Source organism: Fukomys damarensis, unplaced genomic scaffold (assembly GCF_012274545.1).
Source record: "Fukomys damarensis isolate Sample0158 unplaced genomic scaffold, DMR_v1.0_HiC HiC_scaffold_39, whole genome shotgun sequence".
NCBI lineage: Eukaryota > Metazoa > Chordata > Mammalia > Rodentia > Bathyergidae > Fukomys > Fukomys damarensis.
In genome coordinates this window covers 50,747,766-50,761,053 of record NW_022900951.1, presented here as the reverse complement: position 1 = coordinate 50,761,053, position 13,288 = coordinate 50,747,766, and the positions used below count along the sequence as shown (strand labels likewise).

General features: G+C 35.2%; 1 protein-coding gene across 1 annotated transcript in view; it reads left to right on the top strand.

Annotated features, from left to right (window-relative positions):
* Window positions 1-11,711, top strand: part of LOC104867781 (heat shock factor protein 3) — a 50,391-nt gene extending 38,680 nt beyond the window's left edge. The window contains exons 9-13 of the mRNA XM_019208684.2: window positions 4,984-5,208; window positions 7,645-7,738; window positions 8,202-8,282; window positions 10,593-10,653; window positions 11,431-11,711. Of these exons, the coding sequence (XP_019064229.1) occupies window positions 4,984-5,208; window positions 7,645-7,738; window positions 8,202-8,282; window positions 10,593-10,653; window positions 11,431-11,645 (676 nt within the window). The 3' untranslated portion in view covers window positions 11,646-11,711. The remainder of the gene's footprint in view (window positions 1-4,983; window positions 5,209-7,644; window positions 7,739-8,201; window positions 8,283-10,592; window positions 10,654-11,430) is intronic.
* The last annotated feature ends 1,577 nt before the right edge of the window (window positions 11,712-13,288 follow it).

Below are 13,288 nucleotides of genomic sequence, written 5' to 3'. Positions count from 1 at the left end.
TCTCCCAGTCTTTCTCTTGATTGGGGAATTGAAGCCATTGATATTGATGGTTATAACTGATATGTACTGACTTGTCATTGTCACGTTATTGTCCTGTTGTTGGCTCTTTCAAATTCTTCCCCCTCTCCATTTAGTTTCTTGCCTTGCCTAATTGATTTACTCTTTTGGGCTTCATGGTGCTGTGTCCTTCGTTGTCTTTTTCTAGGATATTGTTTAGAATTGTTTGTAGTTCTGGTTTTGTATTCATGAATTTTCTCAGGTGTTCTTTGTCATGAAGTATCTTATTTCCCCAACCAATTTGAAAGGGAGTTTTGCAGGATACATTTGCCTAAATTGGAGGTTGTTTTCTTTTAGAGTTTAAAATACCTCACTGCAGGCTCTCCTTGACCTGAGGGTTTGTGTTGAAAAGTCTGCTGTGATTCTGATGGGCTTTCCTTTGCATGTGATTTGTTTCTTTTCCCTTACTGTTTGCAGCATTCTGTTCTTCTGTTGGGTTTCTGAGATCTTGACTATTATATGTCTCTGTGTAGATTTTTTTTTTATCATGGCTAGTTGGAGTCCTATATGCCTCACTTGTCTGTATTTTTAATTCTTCTCCTTTGTCTGGGAAGTTTCTGTCATTAATTCTGTGAACAACTTTTTAAGTCATTTGTATATTCTCCTGCTACTTCATGGATTCCTATCAGTCTTATGTTATTCTTCTTTGCATCATCTAGAAGCTGTTGGATCTATTTCTCATGATCCTTTACTGTTTTTAAGAGATCTCTCTTTTCACGGTCACTGACTGCAATCCTATCTTCTATAACTGAGATTCTATCTTCACATTCATTTATTTTGCTGCAAAAACTTTCGATAGAGTTTTTAATCTCCTGGATATCTGTTTGAATCTGTTTCATGTTTTCCATTTCGTTCTTATGCTGGGCCTTCATAGCTTCTATCATGCTCCTTAGCTCATCTATTTGTCAATTTCTGTTCTAGAGTCTCGAATCATGTCTTTCATTGTGCTCACCATCTCTGTAGTTATCTAGGAAATTATTTCTGTTTTGAATTTTTCTAGAGCCTGATTGATCTGTTTTGTTCCTTCCTGTGCTATGAGTTCAGGGTTTTTCAGTGGTTGACTGTCAGACATTTCCACCTCATTTTCCCTACTGTTTGCCATTGGTGAACTGGAAGTCTGTCTTTATGTCTTGCTTAAGTGTTTTCTCATTTTTATTTCTGTTATTGGGCTGTCCTTGGTTTAATTCCTTGGGTAATAATTTGATGTTCCTGTATAGTTGTGCTTTAGCTTTTCAGTCTCTAATGACTGATAGACACTCTCATTTTCAGAATATCAGAAAGGACAACTCATTAAATCAGTCACAACCTTTTAGCCCAATTGATATGATCAGCAACACAGTAGCATCAAGCACAGCTTAGAAATTGATCATCTGTGGTAGTTATTAATCTGTCACCTTTAAACCATGTGAATTAAACCAAAATCAAGGAGCACCCCAAAATATGTTGATAGTGAATAAACTCTTCAATATAGTGACTTTATGCTTTAGGATGAAGACTTAGACAGAGTTATGATGAGAGGAATAAATAGGCAGTAGTATTGGAAAAGGTTTCAAGTGAAGCCAGAGGACACAGGACGACCACACAAACTTTAGGAAACTGTTGAAGACAAGAGGGAAATACAGAGTACAAGAACAATGACAAGAATAGAACAATTTAACAGTAATGGGGACTCACTTTCCTTTGAAACTGGTGACCCTTGAGTGAAGGAAAAAGAAAGATGGAAAGAAAAGAAAGAAAGAAGAAAAATCAATAAAGAAGAAATCCGATTTATGGCAGGAACTGGAACAGAAAGGGACATGAAGAATAATATGGGGGAGCAAGAAACTGAGTGGGAAAAAGAAGACAGAAAAAAGAAATAATTTGCAGAATGGAATGAGGAAAAGAAAGAAAAAAAAGAATCTGAAGAGCCTCTTTCAAGTTATATCTCTGCTGTCAAAATAGATAATGTACACAGCAGTGTGCAGAACTAAGTCATTTAATCTCAGCTAGCCAGTGGCAGACCCCTGAGATTCAGGCTAACTTCAGGCTGCAGGGCCCAAATTGAGCTCCCTGACCTCCTGCAGAGTTGAACTCTGCAAGGTTCTCTTTGCCCTTTCTCTGAAGATAGTCAAAGTTTTGATGGAAGGTTGTGATCCTTTCAACTTACCAACTATGGTGGTCTGATGTGCCTTTATTGCAGTTGTTCACTTCTGTTCTATCTTCTGGAGCTCAGTAAAATGACCTTTATGACCACCTGTGTCTCTGCAGAGTCGATACAGGAACTGGCACAATCAGAAGGCCAGGGGGCAAGGGGACAGTATGTTTCAGAGGCACCCGCGCAGCTCACCTGTCCTCACCAGTCTGCTCAATGCAGGCCAGAGCAAGGGCTCATGGTTTTGATTTGCATGCCCCTAATGATTAGTGAGATTGGGCACTTTTAAGTATATTTTTAGGCCTTTTTTATATCTCCTTTTAAAAGATTATTTGTTCAGATCTTCAGACCATTTTAAGTGCACTATTTGTGGTGTTTTGTGTACATATATTTTTGTGGTACTAGAGATTGAGCCCAGGTCTTGCACATACTAAGCAAGCACTTTAGCTCTGAGTTATATCATTATCCCAGTGTATACCAGCTTTAAGTGTGTGTCACAGATAGATGAGTGCTAAATATCTGGATGTCTGTTGGGGAAGGTTACTGGTCTAGACATCCCAGTTTTAGCGATGTCCATATGGGTAGAAAGAAGAGCCAAACAGAAAATCATTATGTCTGGTCAAGGATGGTAGGAGTTTTGAAAAAGGATTTCCAGCAAGGAGACTGTGGGAGGTAAACTGTCCTGTGAAAGATGGTGTATCAGGAAGAATATTATGAAACATCTTTTGGAAGTTTCCAAAGGAAACCTGGGGTGGCAGTATATTTTGGGAGAGATCATGTGTTTAAGGGGAACATCATTATAAATATAACTAGGGGTTATATTTAGAGCCTGCACATATAAAGAGAAGGAAACCATTAGGTCAATTGTTTCTGGAACTGGGGTATTTGAATAAAACAACAGGAAGCACATAATTCTGGAGAAGGTGGTACAAATTTATAGAGTCACCCCTTGAATAAAATTTTTGCACAGATACTGTCTCCTGAAGCCAGAAGCATGAAACTTGTTTATCTGGGTGTGGTAACAAAATAGTGGCACAAATGTATTCTCTTCTTCATGTTCCCTACTTAAACAGAGGTGTGGAATGCTGACAGTAGCCACATTTGAAAGACAGTATAAACCAGAGAAGTTTTTTTTCTAAAGAGAACAGAGATAGAAACATCAGTGAATCTCAGATTTTATGACATAGAATGTTTTCATTGTAACAAATGATATTTGACCATCCACACATTGAACCCTAGAAGCTAAATTAAAAATTTAACTTTCAGGGAATCTATGCAGTCACATACATTTGACATTCCTCTAAAATACCAAGTCAGAAAGAATGTGGAAAACATGGTAACCTATCCAGCTTAATTACAAAGTATGATTAAAAAACAATGGTGAATGTTTAAATTTAAAATAATGTGTTACAGTAAAAGACATACTGTCATTAATCCCCCTGAAAATATTTCTTCCAGCTTGTAGCAACCTTCCCCAACAGACATCATTCTTGCCATTTTCTAAAGGCGTTATGGAAGTCCTCTTTCATGAGTGCCTTTTGTTGTGCTGTCTTGGCCATCTTGTTGTGCTAAATTAATTCTAAATATTTACTTTTCATGGTCATTTTGACTTTGGCCAAGAGCTAAAGGTCTCATGGTGCCAGATCCAGTGAATAAGGTAGATGAGGACACACTGTAATGTTTTAACAAGGCTTATTTTCCATTGGATGTCACTTAACAGCAGCATTCATCATATTTTTGATAACACATCTTCAAGGTACTTACAGACACTCGTGTATTTCACTTAGCATGTCAAATTCCATGTTTTCCCTGCATATAACTCAAATCCATCCTCCTTTATGGCTGAATACTACTCCACTGTGTATATATAGTATGTTTTCTTTATCAGTTCATCTGTTGCTGGGCATATAGGTTGCTTCAATAGTTTAGCTATTGCGTATTGTGCACTTAGCATATTATTTTCAAGGTTCATTCATGTTGTGTAATGGATCAAGACTTTAGTTATTTTTATTGCTAGATAAAATTCTGTTATGTGGCTATATCATATTTTACTTACTTATCAGTTAATAGATACTTAATTGCCTTCTATTTTTTGCTATATGAAGAATGTTGCTATGAACATTTACAAGAAGATCATTATGGTTGCATTTCTCTTGGATAGATACCTAAAAATATAATTCCTAGAAATGAGTGGAATTGAAAGGAAAATTATATCTAACTTATTAACAATTGCCAAACTGTTTTCCAAAGTGGGTATATCACTTCATATTTCTTTCCATCAGCAACGTGTAGTGGTTCCTATTTTTCTGTATCTTCACCATCACTTGATATTGTCTGTCCTTCTTTAGTATTCTGGATATGATAAACATCTTATATTAAGTTTAGGTAGTGGGGGCCAGGGATTTAGCTCAGTTGTTGTGTTGCCTGCCTTGCAAGCACAAGGGCCCCAGTTTGATCCCAGGTACCATAAAAACAAAAAAACAAAAACAAAAAAAACCTCTTAGGGCCAGGGATTTTGCTCAGTGGTTCTGCCACCTGCCTCGCAAGCCCAAGGGTCTGAGTTCGATCCCTGGTAAAAGTTTAGGTAGTGGAACGGTTGACCTGTCATTGTGTTTGGACATTGTACTTTATAATATGTGAATAACATGAAAGGAGAGGTTATTGTTATGTTATAAATCGTTTGTCTTAAATATTGCAAATCTTCTGATATTATATAACTGATGAATATTCTATAGCACATATGATTTGAGCTCTTGCAACATGTCAAATTCATATCTCCCTATGTTATTTTTCAGAGAAGATTCTAAAATGTCAAGCCAAGATGTGCCTCAGTGTGAGGATTCAGATATACCTGATTTGAGTTTGGCCATACCAGATTTACAAGAACTAATGGCTGTGGAATCCTTGGGAGAAGAAACTAAAGATATTTCTTTGGATATACAGTCTTTCCTTTCTCAGGACATTGATTTAATCTTGACTGAAGATAAATCAGATATTCCGTGTGATATTATGGAGAACAGGTATATGATCTTTCTTCTCTTAATATTCCTCTATATGTTTTGAGGGAAATTTTTTATTTTTTTCACAATGCAGAAAACATTTTGGGTAGAGCTACCCGTTGTTGCACCTCTGAGTACTGAATAGAGTCTCTCTCTCTCTCTCTCTCTCTCTCTCTCTCTTTTTTTTTTTTTTTTTGTACTGGGGATCGAACTCGGGTCCTTGTGCTTGTGAAGCAGGTGCTGGAACCACTGAGCTAAATCCCTGGCCCTCTTTTCATTTTGAAACATTAACAAATCAGATATTTTGAAGGGAAACAGTAAATTATGATGAATACTTCATACTGGCACTTAGCTCTGTTAAATGATTTGTGTTTCTGATGAAATTGTGGGTATTAATTTTCAGGCATATATAATTCTGAGTTTTGAAAATTTATCCAAAATGTATCATGTTTATCCAAAGCATAATATTATGATCAGGGAAGCAATATGTGATTAAGGAAACATGTCCCTTAAACATGTCCACTCCCAACATTATCATTGCTTTTCATATGTATGCACTCTTTGGTAATATATTTGGTGTTCCACTATCTGTGGTCTTCTAAAAATGAGAAGGTAATGTAAAATGTAAAATGGCAATGGCAATGTAAAACCCTCCCTTCATTTTAAATCCAAAAATTGTTCTGAAAGTAGGGCAAAACTTTCTGCTTGGCACAGAACTGCAAGGAAAAAAGATGTCTTAATTTCCTGAAACTAGGAGATTGTGTGTGCTTCAGCAGAAATACTACTAAATTGGAGCCACAAAGGCACTATCATCAGCAAATCTCTGCCCACAAAAGCCTGAGTGACATGTAGAAGAGGAATGACTGCCTAAGTTTCAGCTTCATCAGCAGTGCTTACATTTATCTGTGTGCATGCTTTATCATCTTGTATTTCTATTATTTCCTTCCTTCCTTTATTGCCCACCCTAGAGAGACAAAGATCATGTGCGGGCTTGGCAAATCTTCTCACATAAATAGCTTCCTGAAAAACACAACTAAAAATGGGCCCTATGAACTTTAAGAATGACCCCAAACTTCAGTGTGGACCTTCAGACTTGAGGCAAAGGGAACTACTCTAGCAACTGAACTAGTCTTCATCCATCAGGGCACATCCTTAGAACCTTAATTGATTATGGCAGCTCTGTCCATTAAGATAATTATTCTGAGTTGCTTTAACATTGCCTGAATTGGCCAGCAAAGCCAAGTTCAAGTTCAGCTAGATTGACAAAGCCACAGGAAAGACCAAGGTTTTCTGTGTTAATGACCTATAAAAATTTAGTGGCATGTTGGGCTCCTGAAGTCAGTTTAAATAACAATAGTTAAAAATAATGCAACCAAGTGCTCCTTAGAGCACCTGGTTTTCTTAGTGAATGGTATCACGAAATGAAGTACCGAATAATTTCTCTGGTGTGAAAAACTAAAAGTGTAAATAAGGTTCAAGTGGTATAATTGTGAGTGTGAAATAGGAAGAAAATGGCTAAAGGGGAAGTAGGAAGGGGAGAGGAAAGGAAATAAGGGAAAAGAAAAAATGTGAAAAAATGGAAACAAAGTCTTGGTAAATAGGGAAAGGTGAAGTGGGTGAAGGAAGGGCAGGGGTATGGGGAAAAAAAGCAAAAACCAAGATCTGTCATGTAAAGGTACAAGTTCCCAGTGATAAATGCAACTGTATTGTTTGCTATGAATGTATCAGAAACTTAATGGGAAAAAAATGAAGTCAAGAGATGCACAACAGCATAGACTCAACATATGCAAATTTTTGCTCACTGTCAGCTGATGTATGTCACATTCTCAAATCTGTGAGTCTCATTTATTGATGAAAATTCAGACTGAATGCTTCCCTTAGGGAGGAATACAATAATTTTAAATATTAAGTTTGGAGTATATAGAATCTCATAAATGAAAGGCTGTAGGTCATGAATTACCTAGGTACATTGTTGTGCTGCTTTGCATCTCTTCTGATTGGGGCCAGTGACTTATAATCTTTATTTGGCACCCAATGGTAGAAAAACTTCCCGTGAACTGAGATTTTCCTGGTTTAAATGGTACTTGCTATTCAGAATTCTTATAGAATAGAATAATGTGAATTTTCTTACATACTTCTTTTCTGGAGCTTTTCAGGTTGAAAACTTAGGTGTGGAAATTGGAAGTGGGTCTCTCTAGATGAATTGTAGCTAGTGAAGTAGTACTAAAATCATCTAAACAGAAGTAGGGTTCATAGTCTGGAAGTGAAGTACGTGTAGCTAGAAAATTCCATGTGATTTATGATGTTTTTGTAGAAGACCTGCAATAATCTGTGCAGTTCATTACATTTGGGATATTTTCTCAAAGATTATATTCTATCAGATTATCTTTTTTCCATCCATGTTCATCTTGGTTAGCAGTAAAGTTTGTTAATTTCCCACTCCATTTTTAATTCAAGAGATGAAATGCACTACATCAGTGGAGATTTGATGGAACCGCAGTCACCTCTGTCTAAGAAGAATATGAATTACAGCTCCGATAACACCAGTGAGGTAAGCCGATCAATTCATATTTGAGACTTTATTGTATTTATATAGATTTTTCCCAAAGAAGAATGATAAATGACAATTGGCACTGATAATAGTATGTCTGGGATTCAAGAATACTTCTTACTTTTTGGCCTTTGGATTTATTTAGTGTGTATAGTTTTTATGTCTTGCTTTTCTGCACCAGAAGATGAAGAAGTTATATCTCCTCCTCCAGATTAGTGTCACCATTTATGTAATATTATGTGATGGGTTTCCTTTCTTGAATCAGTTAAAATAAGCAATATGAAAACATTCCTTTGTGCAGAATTATGCTTTGCTAATAGCTTTTTATGTATCCAAAGTTCTTCTTGTCACATTATCCCTCATTGTTACATAAAATCCCTTTTCTCTATGATAACAGTAGGTTTAGAATTTAAGTTATTGTATTTAGAGGATCTTGTTTATAATTCTTTTTCTTTCTTATCAGCCAATCAATTCTGAACTTCAAAATCTGATGACAATTGAAAATGAAACTTTACTCGATGTGCATGTTATGGCAGAAACAGATGTAAGATAAATTTTATAATTTTTATTTCTTTATTACACTATCCAACTATGAGGTCCTGTTCTATACATTTACTGATGAAGACTGCCGTGATAGCAGTTTATTAGCAGGAAAGTTATTGTGTTAAGTGAGTGAAGGAAGGTGGCTTATGGTATGCCATGCATGTCTGTCATTGCCCTATTCGTGCGGTTTTTTTCCTCTGCCAAAATATTCACTATTTACAGAAAATTCCAGCCTAAATTAGTAAATGTTTTTCAAATATTACTGTATTGGTTTGCATACCAGGTACACCAGAGACCCATATAAATGAAGTACAAATCCTTTTTTCACACATTTGCAAAGGGCGACTGATAAAAATAATTGACAATCCAGACACTGCTGTGCACCTGTCATCCCAGCTAACTCAGACAGGTGAGGTGGGAGGACCACTTAAGTCCTGGGATTCGAGACCGACCTGGGCAAAATAGTGAGACCCTTTGAAAAAAATTTTTTGGCAAATTGTTCTAAGCAAACCGTCACTTTTCTTGCCAGTTGCTTTATTTATAGATTATATAATTTATGGAATCTTCTTTTATTCCTGTCAAAGACTAGACTGTATGTTCTATTAAATGGGCTTTTTGGAGTTAAATACATCACATTACAGTGATATATGCATACCAATGTTTATAGCAACAGAATTCCTAATAGTTAAATCTTGGAAGCTGCCTCTATGCCCATCAGCAGATGAACTGATGAAGTGTGTTTTTTATATAAAATAGACTATTCCTATACCATAAAGGTAAACGTGTGTCATTTGTCAGAAAATGGATGTACCTTGAGACTATAATGTTAAGTGAAGTAAATCAGACACACAAGCTTAAATATGTCATGGTTTCTCTTATATATGAAACCCAAATTATAAATAAAGAGCAAAATAAAAGATAGATAATAAGAAGTACGAAGCTAGATCTTTCTCAAATGGGAAAAGGATCAAGAGATGGGGGGGAGAAGGGAAAGAAAGATGATGAAAAAAATAGAGATGTGTTATATACATGTATCACCTCCACAAAAGAAATGTAAACATTTTGTTTTGAAAACTTACTAATTTTAAGAACGTATTTTTTAATGTTATGTGCTATGCTGAAAAACAAATTTTTGAGATCTTGCTTCTTATGGCCAAGGTCACTACGGAGAGTATTTATGAGAATATTTTAAGCAATTTGTCAGACAGAAAAAAATATGACTGGATTAACAGTATCATTAGCACATTACCTATCTGCTTGATTTTCTTAAACATTATGTCGTATTTTAGGATACCTTTCCCTGTCATTTATGCTAAAAGTTTGTGGCCATGGGTGACATTTTAATGAAAACATTTTTAATAAAAGGAGTGTCTGTCCATTTTACATTGTGTGACAGACAAATATCTGAATCTTAAATGCATCTTTGAATAAAAATTAAAGTGGTAGCCAGATTTCACCTATACAGAGAAATCATGCATTTTGACTGTACTGAGTCAGGTGGTAAATAGCCATAATTGTAACTGGAATTTGTAAAAGAACCAAAAAATGGGGCATCTGTTTTTTTTAAGTAACAATCTCTTTATTAAGCTCTTCTTCAACCTCCTGTGAATAGCAAGAAAACGGTTCTTATCAGATAATTGCCCGTAATAGTATACTTACAGGTCCCTTTCTCTTAGCTTATTGTAAAGTCTTATAGTTGTTATTTTAAGATGAAATGCAAAACTCTTCTATTTTCCCATAACTCCTTTCTCCAACTAGGGAAGATCTTCAGATGGAGCCTTGTACTTTTGTGTCATTGATGAGCAAGTAATAGAGACCCTAAGGGAATCCATACTTTTTATATTGTTTAGCCAAGATGACTTGGAAGATGTATTCTTTTCTTTCTGCCAGATATACTAGGCATATTAGATAAGTCCTATCATTCAGGTTCAAATACTCACGTTCAAGTCTAATATTTGCTATATTTCTGTCTTGCATGAAATATTGCCCAACATTAGCTCAAACTAAATGACAACTAGACCTACATTGTGTACTTGGCACTCATTGCATTATGAATTGATTTTCCTTCTGTCTAAAAAGCAGTGAGTAAAGAAAATTTCAACTATTAGAAAACAAAATAAATGGAAACATTTCTTCCTTGATTTCATTAATGTTTCAAGGGATAAGCTTATTTTCTGGATCTAGGATTGAGCACAGCACCTTACACTTGCTAAGCACACACCCTCACCTCCAGTCCTAAGAGATAGGCTTTTTACTCCAGGTATATAACTTCATCTCTTCGCATCTAAGAGTGTTCTTTCTTCCTATCTAGAGTCTAAGTTTAATGAAAACTGAAGGAGAAATGAGTCTACTTGATGCCGATGGAACAGAAGGTATAAGAGAATATTTGTAGAAGGATTGGAAAATTTTATATCCTAGTCATAGCCCCATAATTACTATCTATAGATGACCCTGGAACATAATTTAACCTCCTTGAATAAGAGTTTATTCTTGTACAAACTTAGAATGATTCTCTTTCATGCTTCATAAATTCTTTTGAATGTTAAAGCAGATAACATATGAAAGAGCCCTGATAACTACCAAATAAACTTAAGGAAGACTATATTATGATGTCTCTGGTTTTAGGACAAAAATTATAATCAAAAAACCCCCAAAGGGATTTGCTATGATGAGTTTGAGTTTATCCAAAGTAGGTCCTTTGTTGTTCAGTAAACTTAGTCCTCCCTAGTTAGACTTAGATTTTAGGGAAGCATATTCTGAAATATTTGTATTCTAGTTGTTAATGCTATTCTTAAATCCAAAACAGTTTTTGATGTAATTACATGATATTATTCTCCTATGGAGAGATTATTCTAAAAAGATTGAAATAGTAGGTATAGTAGGAAAGTCTGACATTATCTTATAAGTGATAAGAGCATATTAATCATGGTTAAGATAACCCTCCAGTAGGAGATTTGGTTAGTGTGACTCAGAAGACTAGAAGAATAACCCTCATTCTGTTCTGGGATGAATTTAACAGCATAAGACATTAAATTATATTTTGTCTTAACCCATCTTCTCCCACATTATATATAATAAAGCACTGTCTTTCTACAGACTAGCAGGTGGTACAAGAAAAAAATCTCTCTAAATCTCTCTTTTCTCACTAGATGAGACTCTGATGAATTACTTTGTAGAACTTCAAGATTCTAGTGACCTCACTTTGGATGATCTGAAGAACCCATCAAATATCTTACCAGATTTATGTGACAATGATTATGTGTCCTTGAATATTCCTTCTCAACAATATGTTGTAAATCCTGTTGAAGACATTATGCCCGAGTTATGTATGGAAACCGATGAAGAGTTCAAGCTTCCTCTTTAGTATCTCTTTTCCCAGTTTTGTTGAAAAATCCTCTAAAGTTGACCCTTCTACTTGAATTTAGTTTGAGCTCCCTCCACTCTAACTTGCTGATAGAAAACAGATAGGAACCCCTATCTTTGTCTAGCATATTTCCCTTTATTGCTCAATTTCTGTAAGCTAAAAATGGGTTAAAATTTTTGCCTTGTCAAACTTAAGCAAAATATCATAGCTGAGATGAAATTCAAATCTCACAAAAATGATAGGAAATGCATCAAATTTAGGATTGAATTTAAAAAAACTTTTTGTTGTTTTAAAGCAAAATTTTTCCAACACTTTGTGTCCAGAATAGAAATTTGTGTTAAATAACACTACGTGCAGTAGCTTTCTAAGTAAATAGCAAACCTGTGTAGCTAGTTTCTGCTTAGAGTAAACAAATATGTCCTCCCAAGGTTTCTTAAGACAGATCTGGTTTTCAAAAACAAGGTTACTTATTAATTCTGAAAAAGTTGACTCTAAAGTTTTCCTGGATTAAGCAGGTACATTTATTTTACAATTTACAGTTTTTCTGTTACTTTTATCAACTATACAATTTTTAATCCTAAAGGAAGTATAATTTTTCTACGTGAAATGAAATTTTATACACCCGTCACTGTAAGAACTCTAAGAGATGCTCTATCCAAGTTATTCTCCCAAACCCAAAGAAACCTAAGAACAAGGTACTTATTAGAAATTGAGATGGCATATTACAGCCAACCATTTTTCAGCTATATCTCCCATCACTTCATCCATCTCTGCATTGGCTTCAAGTTCACTGTGGCATGTATGTAATTATTTTATAATTAATCATGCTTCAGAAATAACATGTTTTTAATGAACTTGGAACAGCTTGTTTATAAATTTTTCCTATGGCAGCATTCACATTTTCCCAGCCGCAGAGCATCAACCATACTTAAACTCTAGATCATCTGTTTAGTAGAGGAAACATTAAAAGACAGTTTTCAGAATGAATACAGAAACTTCAAGAAAAATTCTTTAAGAGATAAATTTGTGCCACTTTCCTACTCTTTTATTTTCTTCCACTAAACTCTATCTACAAATTTACTCATTTTATGCTTCTTTAGTTTCACAAAGTTTCACACGTACCTCCAGTGAACTCATTATCAAAGGAAAGGAAGGATTGGGGCCGGGGATTTAGCTCAGTGCTTCTGCTGCTTGCCTCGCAAGCACAAGGTTCCAATCCCCAGTACAAAAAAAAAGAAAAGGAAGGATTTTGTCATTGTCTTCAGTCATTACACCTTTTTTTCCATTAAGTTTATTTGTACTTTTTAGGTGTACAGTAAAGTTGCATTCATCATTGGGATCTTGTATGTATCTTTACATGATGTATCTTGGTTATTATTTTTTCCCCTTAAACAGAGTATGTTCACTTACCTATGATGGTTTATACACTTAAAATTCTTAAGAAAGCCCAGTCTTCACCTTGAGAATTAAGCATTTCTATATGGGAATGCGCCTAAAATAATTTCTAACTTGAAAAAATGTTGTTTTCACTGTTATTTCACATGTTACATAAAATTAATAAAGAACTTCGCATGCATTTCATAGTGTCTTTGTAGTAGATGGTGCTTTATGACAAAAAATTCAGCTTCTAGACTGCATGTGCA